Below are 15,954 nucleotides of genomic sequence, written 5' to 3' on the forward strand. Positions count from 1 at the left end.
GCGAGGGTAGGAGGGTCTGTGTCAGCTCGGCAAGGTGCCGGTGGGCACATGGAGCGGGTCTTTCTGCGGAGAGTCGTAGAGCACAGCTGCGGTGGGGTCTGCCTCTTGCCGCCGGGCCTGGAGCGGTGTGACAGCTGGCCTGTGTGGCACTCGCTCCGGATGGGAGAACTGCGGACGAGGTGTTGTGCTCAGTTTATGTAATTCCTACACGGATTTAGAGACGACTACAGAACACAAAGAAGCGTGTCCGTATAGTTGAGGTTTCACATGCAGAAAAAATGAGTTAATCTGTAGATATAGTAGTCAGACTTACATACCTCAATAAAATCAGAAAAGTACAATGATCTTCAGCAAATTGTCATTACTTAAAAAAAAAAACAAACAAACTCAGAAGACTGCAACTGTCATTAGGTAATAAAAAGTGTTTGGACTATAAGGTATCACAGAACAGTAAAGCATCAGTTGGTTTTAGGACAGGCTTTTCAAAGAGTTTGGTTGAAGTAAACGTGAGCCACTGATACAATGAGCAAGGTGCTGACTTGACTGGGGAGAACTAGAAGAGAACTCCAAAACACTCACTGTCACACTAATGGGGTAGTATTGTAGTCTGTTACCTACCTACCCTTTTGCTCCATCCCTCTAAATCCTTCTTGGCCCCTTTGTTGCTGGTAGCATCCTTTTTTTGGGAGGGGGGGGGAGGGGGTGTGTGTGTTCTTATTTTTTCCAATGAGATGAAGAGGACCGTTTCTTGGGAACTTGGCCCATATGCAATAACATGAGAAGAACGAGTGAAAACAGAAGTAGTGAAGGAGGGTAAATGTTTCTTAATAAATTGTTCGCTTACAAAAGGACTTTTCTGTTATACTTTTTTGTATGCGTATAAAAGCAATAAAATTTTCCATAAGTATTCATGGCTTGAGGTAAGGGAATGCTGATTCTGAAGAGAAAAATACTTTTCTAGGTCAAACTTCTATGTTTAAAGCACAGGTGGCCTTTTTTGTGAGAGATTTTTAAATAGAAGGTTAATTATACAATAGAAATAGGATTGTTATTTCAAATGCATGATGTGTGCAAAATGAAATAAAATGACTGAAATAGATAACAGACTTATGTCCCTGTCTTTTCTCAGCCTTCTAGCAGTGGCCGAGCTGCAGAGCTCCTCGCCAAAGAACGTGGAACAGTGCCTGGGTTTATTGGCTTTGGAACATCTCCGAGTGATCTAGGATATGTTCCTGCAGTTCAAGGCGCAGAGGAAATAGACAGTCTTGTGGATGCTGATTTTCGAATGGTGTTGCGAAAACTTTCTAAAAGGGATATCACAACAAAATTAAAAGTAGGTGTATCCTTTGTCCCCCATAAATTTTTTTAGCAGAAAACAATACATTTTTCTTAAGGGTCGGAGAGAAATATGTCAAGGTAGCTAATGCTAATTTCATATTGTTAAATTTGCTAGAACTGCAATCCAGAAGGTATGTCGGAGGACTTGTCACAGAATCACAGAATCTGTTTGGTTGGAAGAGACCTCTGGGATTATTGAATCCAACCTTTACCCTAACACCACCATGTCAACTAGACCATGGCACTAAGTGCCATGTCCGGACATTTCTTGAATCCCTCTGGGGATGGGTGGGGACTCCACCACCTCCCTGGGCAACCCATTCCAATGCCTAACAACACTTTCTGTGAAGAAATGCCCCCTCGTTTCTAGCCTGAACTTCCCCTGGCCTAGTTTCAGACTGTGCCCTCTTGTCCTGTCACTGGTTGCCTGGGAGAAGAGGCCGACCCCCACCTGGCTACCCCCTCCTTTCAGGTCGTTGTAGAGAGCGATCAAGTCTCCCCTCAGCCTCCTCTTCTCCAGGCTAAAAAGGTCCTTATAAAAAGGACCTTTATAAAAAAGGTCCATCGCTCGATGCTGGTAGAGCATTCTTAAAATTAACCCTATAGATGCTTAATTGCAAGAAAGGAATGGATTTTTGAAAAACAGAGTTGCAATGTCTGGTAGAAGCTGGTAAATTACAGAACATGTCTGTCTGACTTAAATCATGCTCCTGATATTTTGATTTTAGGCTATGCAAGAGTTTGGGACAATGTGCAAGGAAAGAGAAGCAGAAGTTGTTAAAGGTGTTCTTCCTTATTGGCCAAGAATTTATTGTAAAATCTCACTAGTAAGTATTAAAGTATGTAAATTAAAAACTTCTCTGGATACTTCCTGTGAAAACCTCTAAGGCAGTCTTTGTTGATTATCTAACTTTCTTGGAATTACTGACTTGTTCTAGGAGAAACATGAAGTTGAAGTCAAGTAGCGTTTTTTATTGTGGAGAAGTTTCAGTATTGGCAGTGGGTGGAATCTTGAACTGTTGGTGCCTGGGCTGTACTTGCTGGATAGAGATAGCTGTTTGTTAGACCTTTCTGTTAAAAAGATGACAAGATATTTCTTCTCATGAAAAGTTCTTTTATGCAGATTCCAGAACGACTGAAGAGAATATACTGTTAAGTTAACATAATTATAAATCTTTTTGATCTAGGATTAATATCTGACCAGACTTAATATTTAAAAAAAAACCCAAACAAACAAAAAAACCCAACAAAAAAGCCCAAAAAACCCACACAGAAACCCCCCAATAACAAAAAACCCCACCAAAACCAAACCCAAACATGAAAAGACCATGTGTAGCCAGATAATCTGTAATTTTCTGATATATTGACTACATTTCCAAATTATCTGGACTGGCTACTGATGGAAACGTGATACTGGACAAAAGGAATCACTGTTCTGATCCATTAGAGCAATTCCTAGTGTTTCTTTCAGGAGCCAAGAGCATAGAAAGTCATGATGTTGTAAATTCATATGCAAATAATGGATAATGATGCACGATTTGTGTAAGCTTATGGTTGTTTTAATCCAAAAAGTGTCTTCAAGGCTTCTTCTTTCTCTTGCCTCTTGACTTTATGTTAAATGTTTGTATAAAATGGAGATAGAAGCTGTAGTTAGGGAGGTCAGGAAAAGGTTACAATTTTGAAGGTACAACACATCTGGAATATGATGCTGCTAAGTTAGGACTCTCCCCTTAGATAGGGATACCAAGACTTTTTTGTCGTTATTGTTGCATATTTTCAAATCTATATAGCCCAATTCATTGCGAAAATGGCTGAACTGAGAGACAGCTTTTTTTTTTTGTCATCACTTCTGCTTTGAAGTACCCAGCATCAAAGGTACATTTCTTAAAACAATAAGTCTTGCTTTTTTTTTGTTCTTTTTTTTTTTTTTTAACAGGATCATGATCGCCGTGTTCGAGAAGCAACTCAGCAATCTTTTGAGCAACTGATTCTTAAAGTAAAGAAACACTTAGCTCCTTACTTAAAAAATATCATGGGATACTGGCTGATTGCTCAATGTGACACTTACTCTCCTGCTGCTTCTGCTGCAAAAGTAGCTTTTGAAAAAGCTTTTCCATCATGCAAACAACCCGAAGCCTTAGTGTTCTGTAAAGATGAAATTCTTAACGTGAGTTTATACTTTTGTATTTCTTTAAGGCTTTGTGTTGAGTATATGTCAACTTTTATTACAAGTTTAAAACTCGTCCTGCCCCCATCTATTCTTCATAAATAAATTTCTTTCTCACTTGAAACTTTGCTTCTGCTAATGTGAAGAGAAGACAGAGGCAAAAATACATGCTCTGGTTTTTTGGACTTGTGGTTAGAATGACTCAAACCGGAGGAATGAATATGAAGTGAATTTTCTTGTGTACGTTTCTGTGTAATGATGCTCGGTCATCACGTAGTGTTGCTGACAGATGGAATAATGATGCTGGAGTAGCTTAGTTGCAGTGGTAAAGGATTAAAGAATGCTGAGCAGTGTTTCAGAGTGCCTCTACAAGTTTAGTTCTGACCAAGGTTAATGCTCTTCTGCCAGTTGTATATGAAACTGAATTGACTGAATTTAAAAAGGTGACAGTTTGCATTGCTGGCCTATCCTGTGCAAAATTTTATTTTGTCTCAGCTTGGCTTCTTTTTACCAGAAGCATGTTGGCATTGAGCTGCAACTTCCAAAGTATCATGAAGTCTTGACTCAAACAGTACCACAGCTCCTGTATTCGACAGGAGTCAATTGGATTGTGTTCTTGTTTACTAGCATGTCTAAAATGTGTTTAAAAGACTTGACTCGGAGGTTGTGAAGTTTTATTGTAGAGCTGTTTCTGAATAATGTATAGACTATATTATTCACACATAAATACTAGATTCTCATGTGCATGTGTTTCTTTTCCACTAGGTACTTCAAGATCACCTTCTGAAAGAAACGCCCGATACGCTCAGTGACCCCCAGTATGTTAGTTTGCTTTGATGTATATGGTTTAAGTCTTGGTCCCTATAGGGTTCTCTGTCCCTGGAGATAGTGGATTTAGTTTTGTTTCAAGAGCCAGAATAGTTCTTTGAGTTCAAATCCCAGCAACTTTTTTGGGACTAAAGTATAAATGCTTTTGAAAGTGTTATTGGTTGCCCAATTCTTACTTCAACTTTTTGAGGAGTAGCATTTTTTAATAGCTGGAAGATGAGATGACTTGAAGCTCTTCTCTTTTTCTAACACTTCATAATGTAATTTGGTAGCATTAGAACCTATGGAAAGTTTGCATATTTATATTGCCAGCATCTGAAATCAAAAGAATAACAGGAAAAACTGAGGACAGTTTGGTTTAGAGAGTTTAGAAGAGCTCGAGGAGCATATTGATTTATTTATGGTTCACTTTAATTTGTTTTGTTTTCCGAGAACTGTACCAGAGGAAGAAAGGGAAGCCAAATTTTTCCGGATTCTGACCTGTTCCTTGTTAGCTTTAAAAAAGTTGCTTAGCATGTTGCCAAAGAAAGAGATGCGTTCATTGGAGGAAAAGTTAATGTCACTTCTGTCCCAAAACAAATTCTGGAAATACAGCAGACACAGCATACCACAGGTGACTTTTTAATTTCTTCTTTATTTTGGTTGTTTTTAGTTAAAGATAATACAGTGAACCTAAGCAAGTATTAATTACTTGTTTTCTGCAGGAATGAACTTTGCACTTCGCTGAATTATGTTTGAAACAGCCTTCAGATTTCTAGGCCTTAAATAGACAATATTACTCCAAAATTTGCCAAGTAGGCTCATTTGTTATTTCCGTGTCACCATCATCTGCTTTTTGGCAATCTGCCGTCATTTCGGCTTCATGTGAAAGATACAAACTGTGTCAGCTTACTGCATGTGCTTTAGTGCTTTTGGGTTTTCAGTTTTTTAAACCATTTTATTGGTCATTGGTCTGCTAAGGCCAGTAGTGCATAGAGTGATGAATTGATTCTGGTAGCATTTTGTTAAAAAGTTTTAAGGTGCTTTTGGGAAAACATACCTTTTGAGAAGTATACTAAAATAAAATTTTTTATAAGCATTTTATCAGTAAACAAATTACTTTAAAATATTGAACAGGCTTATCAAATAACCGCTTTATTTTTCTTTACTTTTAATAATATTTAAAATACTATTAAAACCTTTGCTAATATGATAAAATGCAGGGCCCGTGTGTTGTAAGTCATGGTGGCTTTAAAAGGAATGTTATAAGCTACATGTAGTGACAAAGTATTGTCATTTGACTAAAATTTTGTTTTTCTCTGTGGCCCATGGCAGGTTCGCTCAGCTTTCTTTGAGCTGGCTTCTGCTTTTTGCCAGTACTTGCCTGATCTGGTGAAGGCTGAAGCACCAAGAGTTTGTCCTGCTGTTCTTCTCGGCATTGACGACAGTGATGCAGTGGTGTGTCCTGCTCTTTGGGAAGCTGTACTTTGTGCTGTCACCACTATTGAGGTAATGTGGGAAACCGAAGGGGCAGATGCCTTACTCTAAATTAGCTTTTCCCTGGGTGCCATTGTTCTTTGTGTAGAATTAGGAAGAACGGCTTGACTGGGTGTTCTTTAATAACATGAACTTATCAGTGCTACGTGTTCCTTCTTCCTCCTTAGGGTTTCAGTGTAACTTTCAAATATATTGTGTCCAGCGCATCTGAAAATCAGAGTTGTTTTCTGAGTTTATTAACTTAACCTGAATCCCGTTGATTAAATACAGTTACTAATAAGTAAAAAAATACTTAAAACCTTTTTCTTGGTTAAAGACAGTTACAAAAATGACCTGCAGTGCATTTTTGGTTTGTTTGATTCCCTTTCTAATTTAATGCTTGGTACTGTAGCTTTTTTTTTGCCTTTTTAATTTTTTTTTTTAATTTTAAATGAAATACCAGCTTAGAATTTATTAGCAGGATGAGTGGTGTTGCCACAGACTGGGATGTTTTGAGGGTTTAATGCTGCAGATCTCTTTTGTAACTGCTGGTATAAACTGTAACAATTTCTGGGGAAAAAAAAAAATAAATCTTTGTTCAGCTTGCTATAAGTATAGGTGTCTGGAACTATAAATCAGATCAGATGACAAAAAACTTCAGGGTGTGGGGGGAAAGTGCCAAAGTATTTTGTAACAATAAAAAAATTTTTGAGGAGAGTTTTGAAGTTAGTGATGCTTCTAAAGTTAGGATTTTGAAACCATTGCTCATTTTTGATAATAACAACTCAGAATTAAATACAGGACCAGTTACAATGATGATTTCTATGAAGCATCCTTAAGGCATTATTAAAGAGGAGCCTTTAATTGCAGTTTGCTAACAAGGAGGATCCGTCGATTTTCAACAATACAGAAACAGTTTTATCACTGCAGCTTCTTCAATTCACAAGCTGAAATAGGGAGAAAGCGGTTTTTAAAAATACTGGCAAGTGAGTTTAAATGTTACAATAACTTGTTTCAGCTACAACATAAGGAGGTAGATTAAATGTCTAGGTTTGGAGTTCTTCCAAGGCAACATATTCTCATTTAGTTTCCAGTAAGCGTATTTTTTTCCGTAGGACTGCTGGAGTCACGTGAATGCCAAGAAGGGAGTTCTACCAAAACTATGGACAGTGCTTCGAGAAGGTGGACGAGGGCTAGCTACTGTTATATACCCAAATCTCTTGCCATTCATTAGCAAGGTACCTGCTGGCATTGCAGAACCAAAGCTGGAGTATTTCAGAACTTTTTTCAGCTCTATGATTCAAGGGTATGAACCACAAATTTATTCCTTTATTTATTTATTTGAAATCAATCTCTTTTACATTTGGAAATAGGAGAACTGATCTTCTTTAAGCCTTTAAAGATAAGTAACATATCATTTGGCTTGAGGATATTTAAATATGCATTAATTGTTTATTTGAGAAAAGGCTGTTTTCACTATGATGTGTGAAAATTACATTTTTAAAATACTTTAAAATATCCAAAACTGGGGTTAGTCCTCCTTTGTGGCTGTCCCTGTCTTCTTAAACCTTCAACCTTCTTTTTAATTTTACTACACCTTCCTTACCTAAAGCATTCTTATCTTTTGTTGTCAAAGCTTTGTGTTTATTCCATAATAAGTTTTAAAATGAGAAATTAATTTAAAATTAACGGTGGCTCTGAAGATATCAGGCTCTTCTCACCTGTGTGTAATTATTGCAGAGGTTATTGGGGATTAGCACTGTGATTGCGAAATTTCCTGTATGCAGGAGCTTGAATTCTTATGGTACTGATTTTCAAAGGATTGAAACTGCTATCATTTTTTACCTTTAAAATACGTCAAATCTAACTTTCTAGCAAATCCATTTAAATAGATGCATGTGCATTGTGTACTCAAAAACATACATAAATTATTTCATGAAAGGCTAAAATGTAACTTTATTTAAACAAAAATCAATTCTTGATCAATGTCAGTGTGGCCATTAGCAGAGCTCTTGGAGAAGAGACTTAAATATGAGTTGGTTTTGAAAAGGGTATAGAATTTTATTACAAGTAGTAACATGATTATAATATTTGTATGGTAATTTGTGTGGTCTAATTTTCATTAAAAAGCAAATGAATCACAGTTGTTCAGTGGTGAAACTATCTTTTGGTGGCTTTTTGTTTTAGTTTTTTTTTTCTTTTTTCTGTAATGACAGAAAGTGACACTTCCTAAACATCTGTGGTGTGTGTAGGAAATTGCAAAGGAGTTTTGACAAACAGCTGAGCAGTTTGCATGACTGGATGTGTTTCCTCTGTTTACACACATACTTTTTAATGAACGCTAAAAGTAGATGAAAAAGTTATTTTAATCTAAGTTATATTAAATATCTGGATTTGTTGTTTTGACTCTTTAAATATGTCCTGTTGAATTTGTTTTGATCTGACTCCTGTCAATGCTTCTGTGATTCTACATTCTCCTATTGGTGTTGTCTGGATCAGAACAACATAACCAAGGTTACATTCATTACATACCTACTGGGTTTCTCGGAAGTGTAGATGTCTGAGCGTGCCCTCCCTCCGATGTTGCCTTTCAACAGGTTGTCAAGCGAGCGAGCAATAGCCAGCCCTTCAGAAAGTTCTGCAATTATAACCGCATTTATGGAATGCCTGCGCTTTGCCATACTACAGAAAATAGACGAAGATGATGACCAAAGACAAATTCATCAGATGCTTATATATGACCAGGTATTTATTAGAAATACTTAATGTTGTTGTGTGTACGTTTCGTAATTCAAAGTTAAAGAAAAATGTAAATTTCTGTGAGGATTTACTTCTCTGTTGAAAGTTTCACTAGATTTTATGGAAAAAAGAATGTTACTGGATTTAGTCAATTTTTTCCTTCCTATAAAATCATCCCTTTTACTGTGCAGTTTAAGTTATATTAAAAGAAAAAAAGCATCCCACCTGTGTATTTTTATTAAGTGTTCAAACGTGAGTAATTCTCATGTTTTCAGTATTGCTTCTGGAATGTTTTTCAAAATTATAGAATTTCCTGCTATTACAAAGAATAAAATGATCATCTAGTTGGATCACTGTTCTTTAATAGTGTGTGTGTTTGTGGTTTTTTTTTGTCTTCGTAGCTAATTCCTCTTACCAGTGCTGTACTTAAGGAGCCCAGGTTACAAAATGGACCGTTATTTTATCAAATAGCAGAAATGCTGAGCTCCTGGGAAGCTAAAGCAGAACGCTCCAATGATGATGACGGAGATGAAGTTTTTCAGAATCTGTTGTCAAATTTTTGGGACCATCTTTTAAAAATGTGTGTACTTCACGTTGATACGTTGGATGCTGATGAGAAGTCATTGTTTGCCGTATCTGGTATGCTAGAAATTCTTCAGAATCCAAAGAGTGCTACAAACCCAAACAACAGGAAATCTCTAAAAATCAGATTTACAGATGAGGATGAATCCGAAAGAAACACAGAGAATGGAAAGCTTATGGAAGTGAGAAATGGTGACTCTGAAATAAAGGCTGACTCACAGCATAGCTCAGTTCTAAGGAAAGAGCCTTTAGAGAATTTAGTCTGCAGCCTTGCTGAACTGAGTATTGTGTATGTCAATGAACAGAAGTCAGAACAGCATTTGAAATTTCTTTCTGCCCTGCTCAACTCTTTTTCTTCAAACAGAGTTTTTCAAGTACTTTTAGAGCAGGGAAACGATGCAAGCTGTGCTCAAGCTGAATTTCAAAACGAAATCAAAGCTCATCATGAAAGTCCATCTGTGCAGTTTCTGTATATGAATTTAATAACTTGGCTGAAAGAAGACTGGAGAAAAGACACCCATTTTCTGGTTGATATTTTGTACAGTGTGCTTAACTGTTGCAACAGTAATGATGAAAGGAAAGTCATTCTTGATGATTTAACAAAGGTATGACTTGCACATGTTGTTATTAGTTTTTATCAAAGTGACTACTCTTTTCGTGGGCTGTGATTAGTTAATAACTTTATTCTGGGGCTATGGAATGGAAGATGTTCTACATGAAGGTGCATAAGTTCGGTGTAAGGAGGGTAGAGTTAGGAAAGGTTCACATAACAGTGTCGGGGTGAAAGGTTATGACATGTCCCTTTCTATATGGAATAAATAATTTTTAAAAAAAAAGTGACATCAGAATGTCTCCGTTCTTCCTTCTTTATACAGTGTGCTTTTATACTAGTCATCGGTGGCCTTTCGTATAAATACAGTCCCCTATTGATCTAGAAAGACTTGGTAGCCAAAAGTATGATCAATAATTTTGTTACTGAAAGTTAGCAACTTCTGCTTATCCCCTGCAGAAAATAAAGTTGTAAAACAAGCAGTTAAAATGGTATTAAATGCTTCCTATTCAGCAAATAATTTGTTAAATATTGTGGAATTTTGTTTTTCTTTTCAGATGGATCTGAAATGGATTATTTTTCTCCAGATAATTCAAAAGGTACCTCTTAAGACTTTTCTGTTCTTGTTTTGCATAGTTTTGAATATTTCCCTGGTGTTACCTTTGAGAGTTACATGTGTTTGACTTTTTTTTTTTTCTCCTTAATTTAAGTAGTGATAATTTCCATGGTTTGAAAATCTTGTAATAATAGTTTCAGAGTGTTGTTTGGTTTGACTGCATTTAAATCTGGGGACTGTCTTAGAAATGAAATGATGGTACCAAACCAAAAGCATCTTTATCCCTTCTATTTTTGGTCAGTTTGCTCTTTGAACGAGGGGGGTTCCTGATTTGTTTCTGGTCATCTCTTCTAAGCTAGAGAGAGTGGAGTTGGGTCTTAGACCAATAATTTCAATTATTATTTGTATCATCACCCTTAGGTCCTGCTTACAAGGGAAAGATAGTATACCATGTTTTCACACAGGATGTTGAGAAACTGACATTTAAGTGATTGCCTGGGATGAAATAGGAAGTGTATTAGAAATTTTTGGGCAAAAACTCATAGCACTTGATTTACAATCCAGTGCATTGACCATAGTAGCTTTCCTTGCAGATACCATGTATTTTAGGAATCCTCTGTTTTCGTGATTTTGTAACTTATAATGGCTTATCACCAAAATAATGTTTTTCTGATTTCTGACCTTCCATTTCTTTTTAGAGAAATTCAGATGCTGTAAATAGATTTTATGTTATAAATAGATTTTATTTCAGCCAATCTGGTCATCTAAAAGTTACCTTTCTAACTCCAGTGTAGACATTCCATGGGCTCTGTAGAAGAGTTCTCAGTTCCCCTGAGAAAGGGAAAAAGGAATCTTTCAGAAGGTGAATTTTCTCACTCTAAGGTAGAGGTCTGACTTAGCTGTAAGTTGCTGACTCTGACCAAAAAGAAAGTTGGGGGGATTGTTGCAGATGTAAACACCTAGAGACATATTATTAATGACAGATAATATGATTCCCAGTCTGTGTGTGCACATTTGACATATTAATCTTATGCTTAGTTAGTAATAAAAGTTAATAGCCTCAAAAGATTATTAGAATTATTTTCTTGTGATTCAGGCATGCTCAAGCACAACAAAACTTTCTTTAGTCTCTGACTGGCTGAAAGGAGATACACTTGGAGGAAGACTTGTATTGCTGGCAGATGATCTGTGTCACCTGGGTTTAAAACCCATAGCAGCCTCCTCAGAATCATCCTCTTCAGAAAGGTGGACCCTCCTGAGCTTAGTGTTGTCGCAACACATTAAAAATGGTAAACATATTTATTCCTTGGAGTTTGTGAAGTGTAAAGACTGCATTTATGCTTTGTAGAAGGTTGAAAGGAATTTGAGATATTAATTTGTAACCTCTAGGCTTTCTTCTTTTTTTTACCTGAGCCAGTTGATCGTGTCCAGTTTAACTTTGTAAACTCTAACTTGCAGCAGCGACACTGCAATTTCTGTGGTGTGCATTGCTAAACAAAAGTCAGTGTTTAAACAACAGATTGAGATTTGCAAATCTAGAAAACTTGAGGAAAATTTAAATAAGTTTGATTTATTAGCTGATGTGGTGTAAAATAATATTAATTTTTAAACCATACCATCTGAAATTTACCTTCAAAACTAGAATATCAAAAGTAGATGGTTGCGGAGCCGTGCGTGCCTTGGTAATGCCTTGTTCCAGGACCTATGAATTGTTGCAAGCCATTTTGAGTTAGATTCATGTATTGTAGAAACTGTGTGTGCACACTTATGCTGTATATGTAATCTATTTTTTATTGCCATCATCCTATTTCACTTCCATGTGTTTTGTGGTGCCTGTGATAGCGACTTCCAGTGGAGTTCAATTTTCTTTGTTTTCCCTGTAAACTTGTCATTTGTGTCTGGTTAAACTCAGCATTTGCTTTGATCCCTGAGGTGGCGTACTTCAGTGTATGTGAATGCTGGGCACAGTCGTGGTGCTTTCAGCTTTCAAAGATGCAGCCAACGAGCGGACTGCAGTGGATGTTCATAGATAGCACATCCTGAAGGTGTTGTAAGACTGTTACTTCTGTTACTGGAACTTTTGATGCAGAGGAGCATCAGGAAAACCTGTTCCCTCTCTCCAGAGAGAGTTCAACAAACTTGTTTGCTTGTTAGTCAGTGGTGTCCTCAGGCCGATTGTCCCTGGACTTTGCTTTTTGGCTCTGGAGCTGGAGTATCGCAGGGCTCGTTTTGTGCTGGGTACTGCGTGACCTGTCTTTATGCACGCTGGATGAAGTCTGAGAGACCTTCAGGAGCTATGGTGGTTCTTGACTTAGTGATTTAGGCCAAAATAGAGTATGTGGACTTTCAAAAAGATTTTTTTATGAGATCTCTCATCTTGGTTTTTCAAGATAGACTGTTGTGGAGTGAATGGGAGGGCCTTTCATGGATCCGTAACCTATCGGATGGTAAGAATTAAAGTAAGAAAAGGATAAATACTGAAAGGATGATAATTGTTTCTGATAAATTTCTCAGAGTAATCAAAACTGAAACTTCACGGAGCCATAGCAGTGTGTTGTGATACTGAATGATTAATTGCTATAATTACAAACAAAATTCAAAACCAATAAATATCAGAAGTATACATGGGAAGAAGAACACAACTGTAACTGTATCTGTTCAATACTAGACTCTGAGCCGTTAGAACTCAGAAAAGAGATCACGGTCATTGTGATGGTTCTCTGTAAGTGGCAGGTTGATGCTCAGCAATAAAAACGGAATACAGGTTATTAGAGGCTGCTGTGAAAAGAACTGAGGACAAATTAAAACCATTATAGCATTGGTGTGTCAATATCTTGAATACTGCCTGTAGTTTTGGTCACCACGGTATTCTTGTTCACCTCTGCTTTCCAAAAAAGGTGTGATAGAATTAGGATATGCCCAAAGAAAGATGGCAGGGATGGTTAGGCAAACGCAGTGCCTTCTGCTTGTAGAGGCAATAAAACAGACTAGAATTTTTCAGCTTGCAATGAAAGTGATTGGGGATGGGGTTGTGGTAAAGAGCCATAAAATCATAATTTGTATGGAAAAAACGAATAGGAAGAAATTTTTCATTGTTTCTTTAAACGGAAGAGCCTGAGGCTGCTTACAGATGTTTAGATAGCAGGCTTGAGGAAAGAGAAAAGTGTACTTCTTCATACAGTTCATAATTAAATAATGGAACTCATTGCCACAGGATGCTGTGGAGTTTGAGGATAAATGGAGTTAGCCTACTTAGGTCCAGGGAGAAAGGGACTAAGCATTTTCATGGATGATTGATCTGATTGGGTTAATCATATGCAGTGGTCCAGGTGTAACCTCTGGCTCGCAATAGATTACCAGAAGGTAGGAAGGCAAGAAGGGGAAGGGATCACTCTGCACTTGCTCTGTTTGATATACCTGTTCTCTAGGCGGCTTCAGCTGGTTTAGAGAAAGGACGCTTGGCAATGTGAAACTTCACCTAGATGATCCTAGATGATGGTGGAATAAGAGAGTTTAGGTATACATTAGACTGAAATTACTTTGTACTTTATTTTGCATTCAAAATTAGTAAATAAGAAACAAATCAGTAAATATTCATGTGATGTCTTTGAATGATGATGTTCATCAAGTCATCAAAGCATGCTGTCTTTTTCCTCTCCCCAATAGAATCTTTGATTGGTGAAACTTTCGTTGAAAGGATTATTGATAAACTTCAAGCAGCTCTGTCTAAAGCTAAGGATCTTTCTGAAGCTGGAAACACTGAACCATCAGTATCTTTCATCTGCGATGTAGCCTCAAGCTTTTTCAGCTCAGTTAAAGGGTGTTTACTGATGCCATCCGCAGAAGACTTGCTGCTTACCATCTTCCAGTTGTGTGCTCAGAGGCAGGACGCTACGCACTTAACAGGTAATTTGGAAAAAGAACTTCAACCACACTTTTTGTAGTTGATGATTACATCTAAATTCTTTGGTTTTGATGAAACAGATTCAAGTATATAGTAGAATGTTGAGTTCACAGACATTGAGCACTTGCAGCTGTAACTGACATGAGAACTTGTGCTTTAGTTTACCATGCCGGTAGTTACTACTAAACATCAGCTCCTGTACATCTTTACAAGGATTTTAAACTTTTTTGATATTAGCATCCTTGTGTTTCAGTTGTCTTTGAGGTTGTGATATTCCCCACTCTCTGGAGCGTTACTTAGATTATTTAAAGTCTATGAACTACAAAGAATGAACCTTTTTTTTTTTGTCGTTCTGCAGTGTGGGGATCCTATGAAAAAGTGTGTGCAGTCACTTCACTAAAGATACATATGTTTATTTTGAAACCACTTATATTGGTCAAGTTGCTCTGGCAAATTGTGACCCTTTCTTCTCTCCACCAGCATCTCATTTACAGACTGAGATCCTGGTTTATATTCTTTGAATGCAGAATTTGAGAGTGATAAATTGGTATATGCATTTACTGACACAAAGGAGGAAATGTTGCAGTGTTGTTGTAGAAGTGAAGTAGGACAACACTAGCCTGAAAAGCACTGCTGCTTTGCGAATGACTGTTGGTGTTGTGAATGTTCAGTATTTCAGTATTTTAAAAAGTTCTGCGGTTTTGAAGACCGTGCAGTCATACTGTAGTAGTGAACAGGAACATCACTCTTATTCTCAAATAAACATTACCTGTGTGTCAGAGTTAATTTAAAATTGCTTTACAACAAGAAACTTGTGTATTTGCCCTTGGTAGTTATTGCATATAACCACACAGAAAAGGTAATTCTTTTCCTGCTCTAGGACCTTTAGACATGTGATCATTGTTGTATGCTGTAGGTTGTAACATTTGAGTTTACCTGTTTGTGGTGATTTTGCTTGTCTGTTGGGTGTGTGTGTTTTTTTTTTCTTTTCCCTATGATAGATTTACTTGTATGTAAATTAAAACACACTTGGATGTCTGGTGTAAATTCACTTGTGCATCAGCTTCGGAGTATGCAGAAACAGAGTACCTTTTTGCATAAATCTGCACTGTGGGTCAAGAATCAAGTTCAGTCTTCCTCTTTGGATGTTAAAAGGTAATTGTGATGTACGTGTATGTTTCATAATATGTTGTTCTCCAAAACAAACTAAGGTCACTGCTATGCTATTCTTTGTTTAATTGATACGTGTATTACTGAGAGGTTTTTCAGCCAGTCAGAGGTGAGAAGTGTGGGTAGAGCATAACTTAAAATGCCTTTGGTATAGAACGTATATAGATAGCATTGATAGAATGTATATAACATTGTAGCAACATAAAATAAAGCCACTTGCTTTTACTGGATAGTGCCAAATTCGTTTGCAGTGTTTTCTCCTTTTCTCAGGCTTCAGGTTTTGATCTCTGCAGTTAGTGATTTGTTGTCTAAGCTTATGGAAGCTGACGGACAGTCTGGATATCTGGTGGGAGCTTATGTTGAGCATGTCACGCCAAACAAAACTGAGTGGGGGAAATTGCACGAGTCCCTGTCCACCGAGGTATGGAAATGATAATGGACTTGCATGCAGTAGTCAAGCTTACCTCAAGTCTCTGTCCTTTAGGGTGATAAGCATTCTTTATTTTGACATGGCACTGTGGTTATGAATACGCGGAGTCTGTGCAGAGATTCTTTTCGGTGTCTGTCCATGACAGAGGACAAAATCTGTATGTTTATGGCCCCATCCAGAACTACTGGAGAAAATAAAAATCCATGAAATTACCCTTTTCTGCATGAAACACCAG

At 37.2% G+C, this 15,954-nt stretch overlaps 1 protein-coding gene across 1 annotated transcript; it reads left to right on the forward strand.

Annotated features, from left to right (window-relative positions):
- Positions 1 to 1,135: 1,135 nt before the first annotated feature.
- LOC104165058 (E3 ubiquitin-protein ligase listerin-like) lies at positions 1,136 to 15,710 on the forward strand (the record flags this gene model as incomplete). Its single annotated transcript, XM_009704582.1, has 14 exons — positions 1,136 to 1,333; positions 2,067 to 2,165; positions 3,275 to 3,505; positions 4,271 to 4,323; positions 4,766 to 4,946; positions 5,648 to 5,821; positions 6,904 to 7,094; positions 8,386 to 8,533; positions 8,929 to 9,714; positions 10,217 to 10,258; positions 11,312 to 11,504; positions 13,882 to 14,121; positions 15,121 to 15,274; positions 15,560 to 15,710. Coding segments are annotated over exons 1-14 (2,691 nt in total), but the record flags the coding sequence as incomplete, so codon positions are not given.
- Positions 15,711 to 15,954: the final 244 nt, after the last annotated feature.

Source organism: Cariama cristata, unplaced genomic scaffold (genome assembly GCF_000690535.1).
Source record: "Cariama cristata isolate BGI_N322 unplaced genomic scaffold, ASM69053v1 scaffold39947, whole genome shotgun sequence".
In the NCBI taxonomy this organism is placed as follows: Eukaryota; Metazoa; Chordata; class Aves; order Cariamiformes; family Cariamidae; genus Cariama; species Cariama cristata.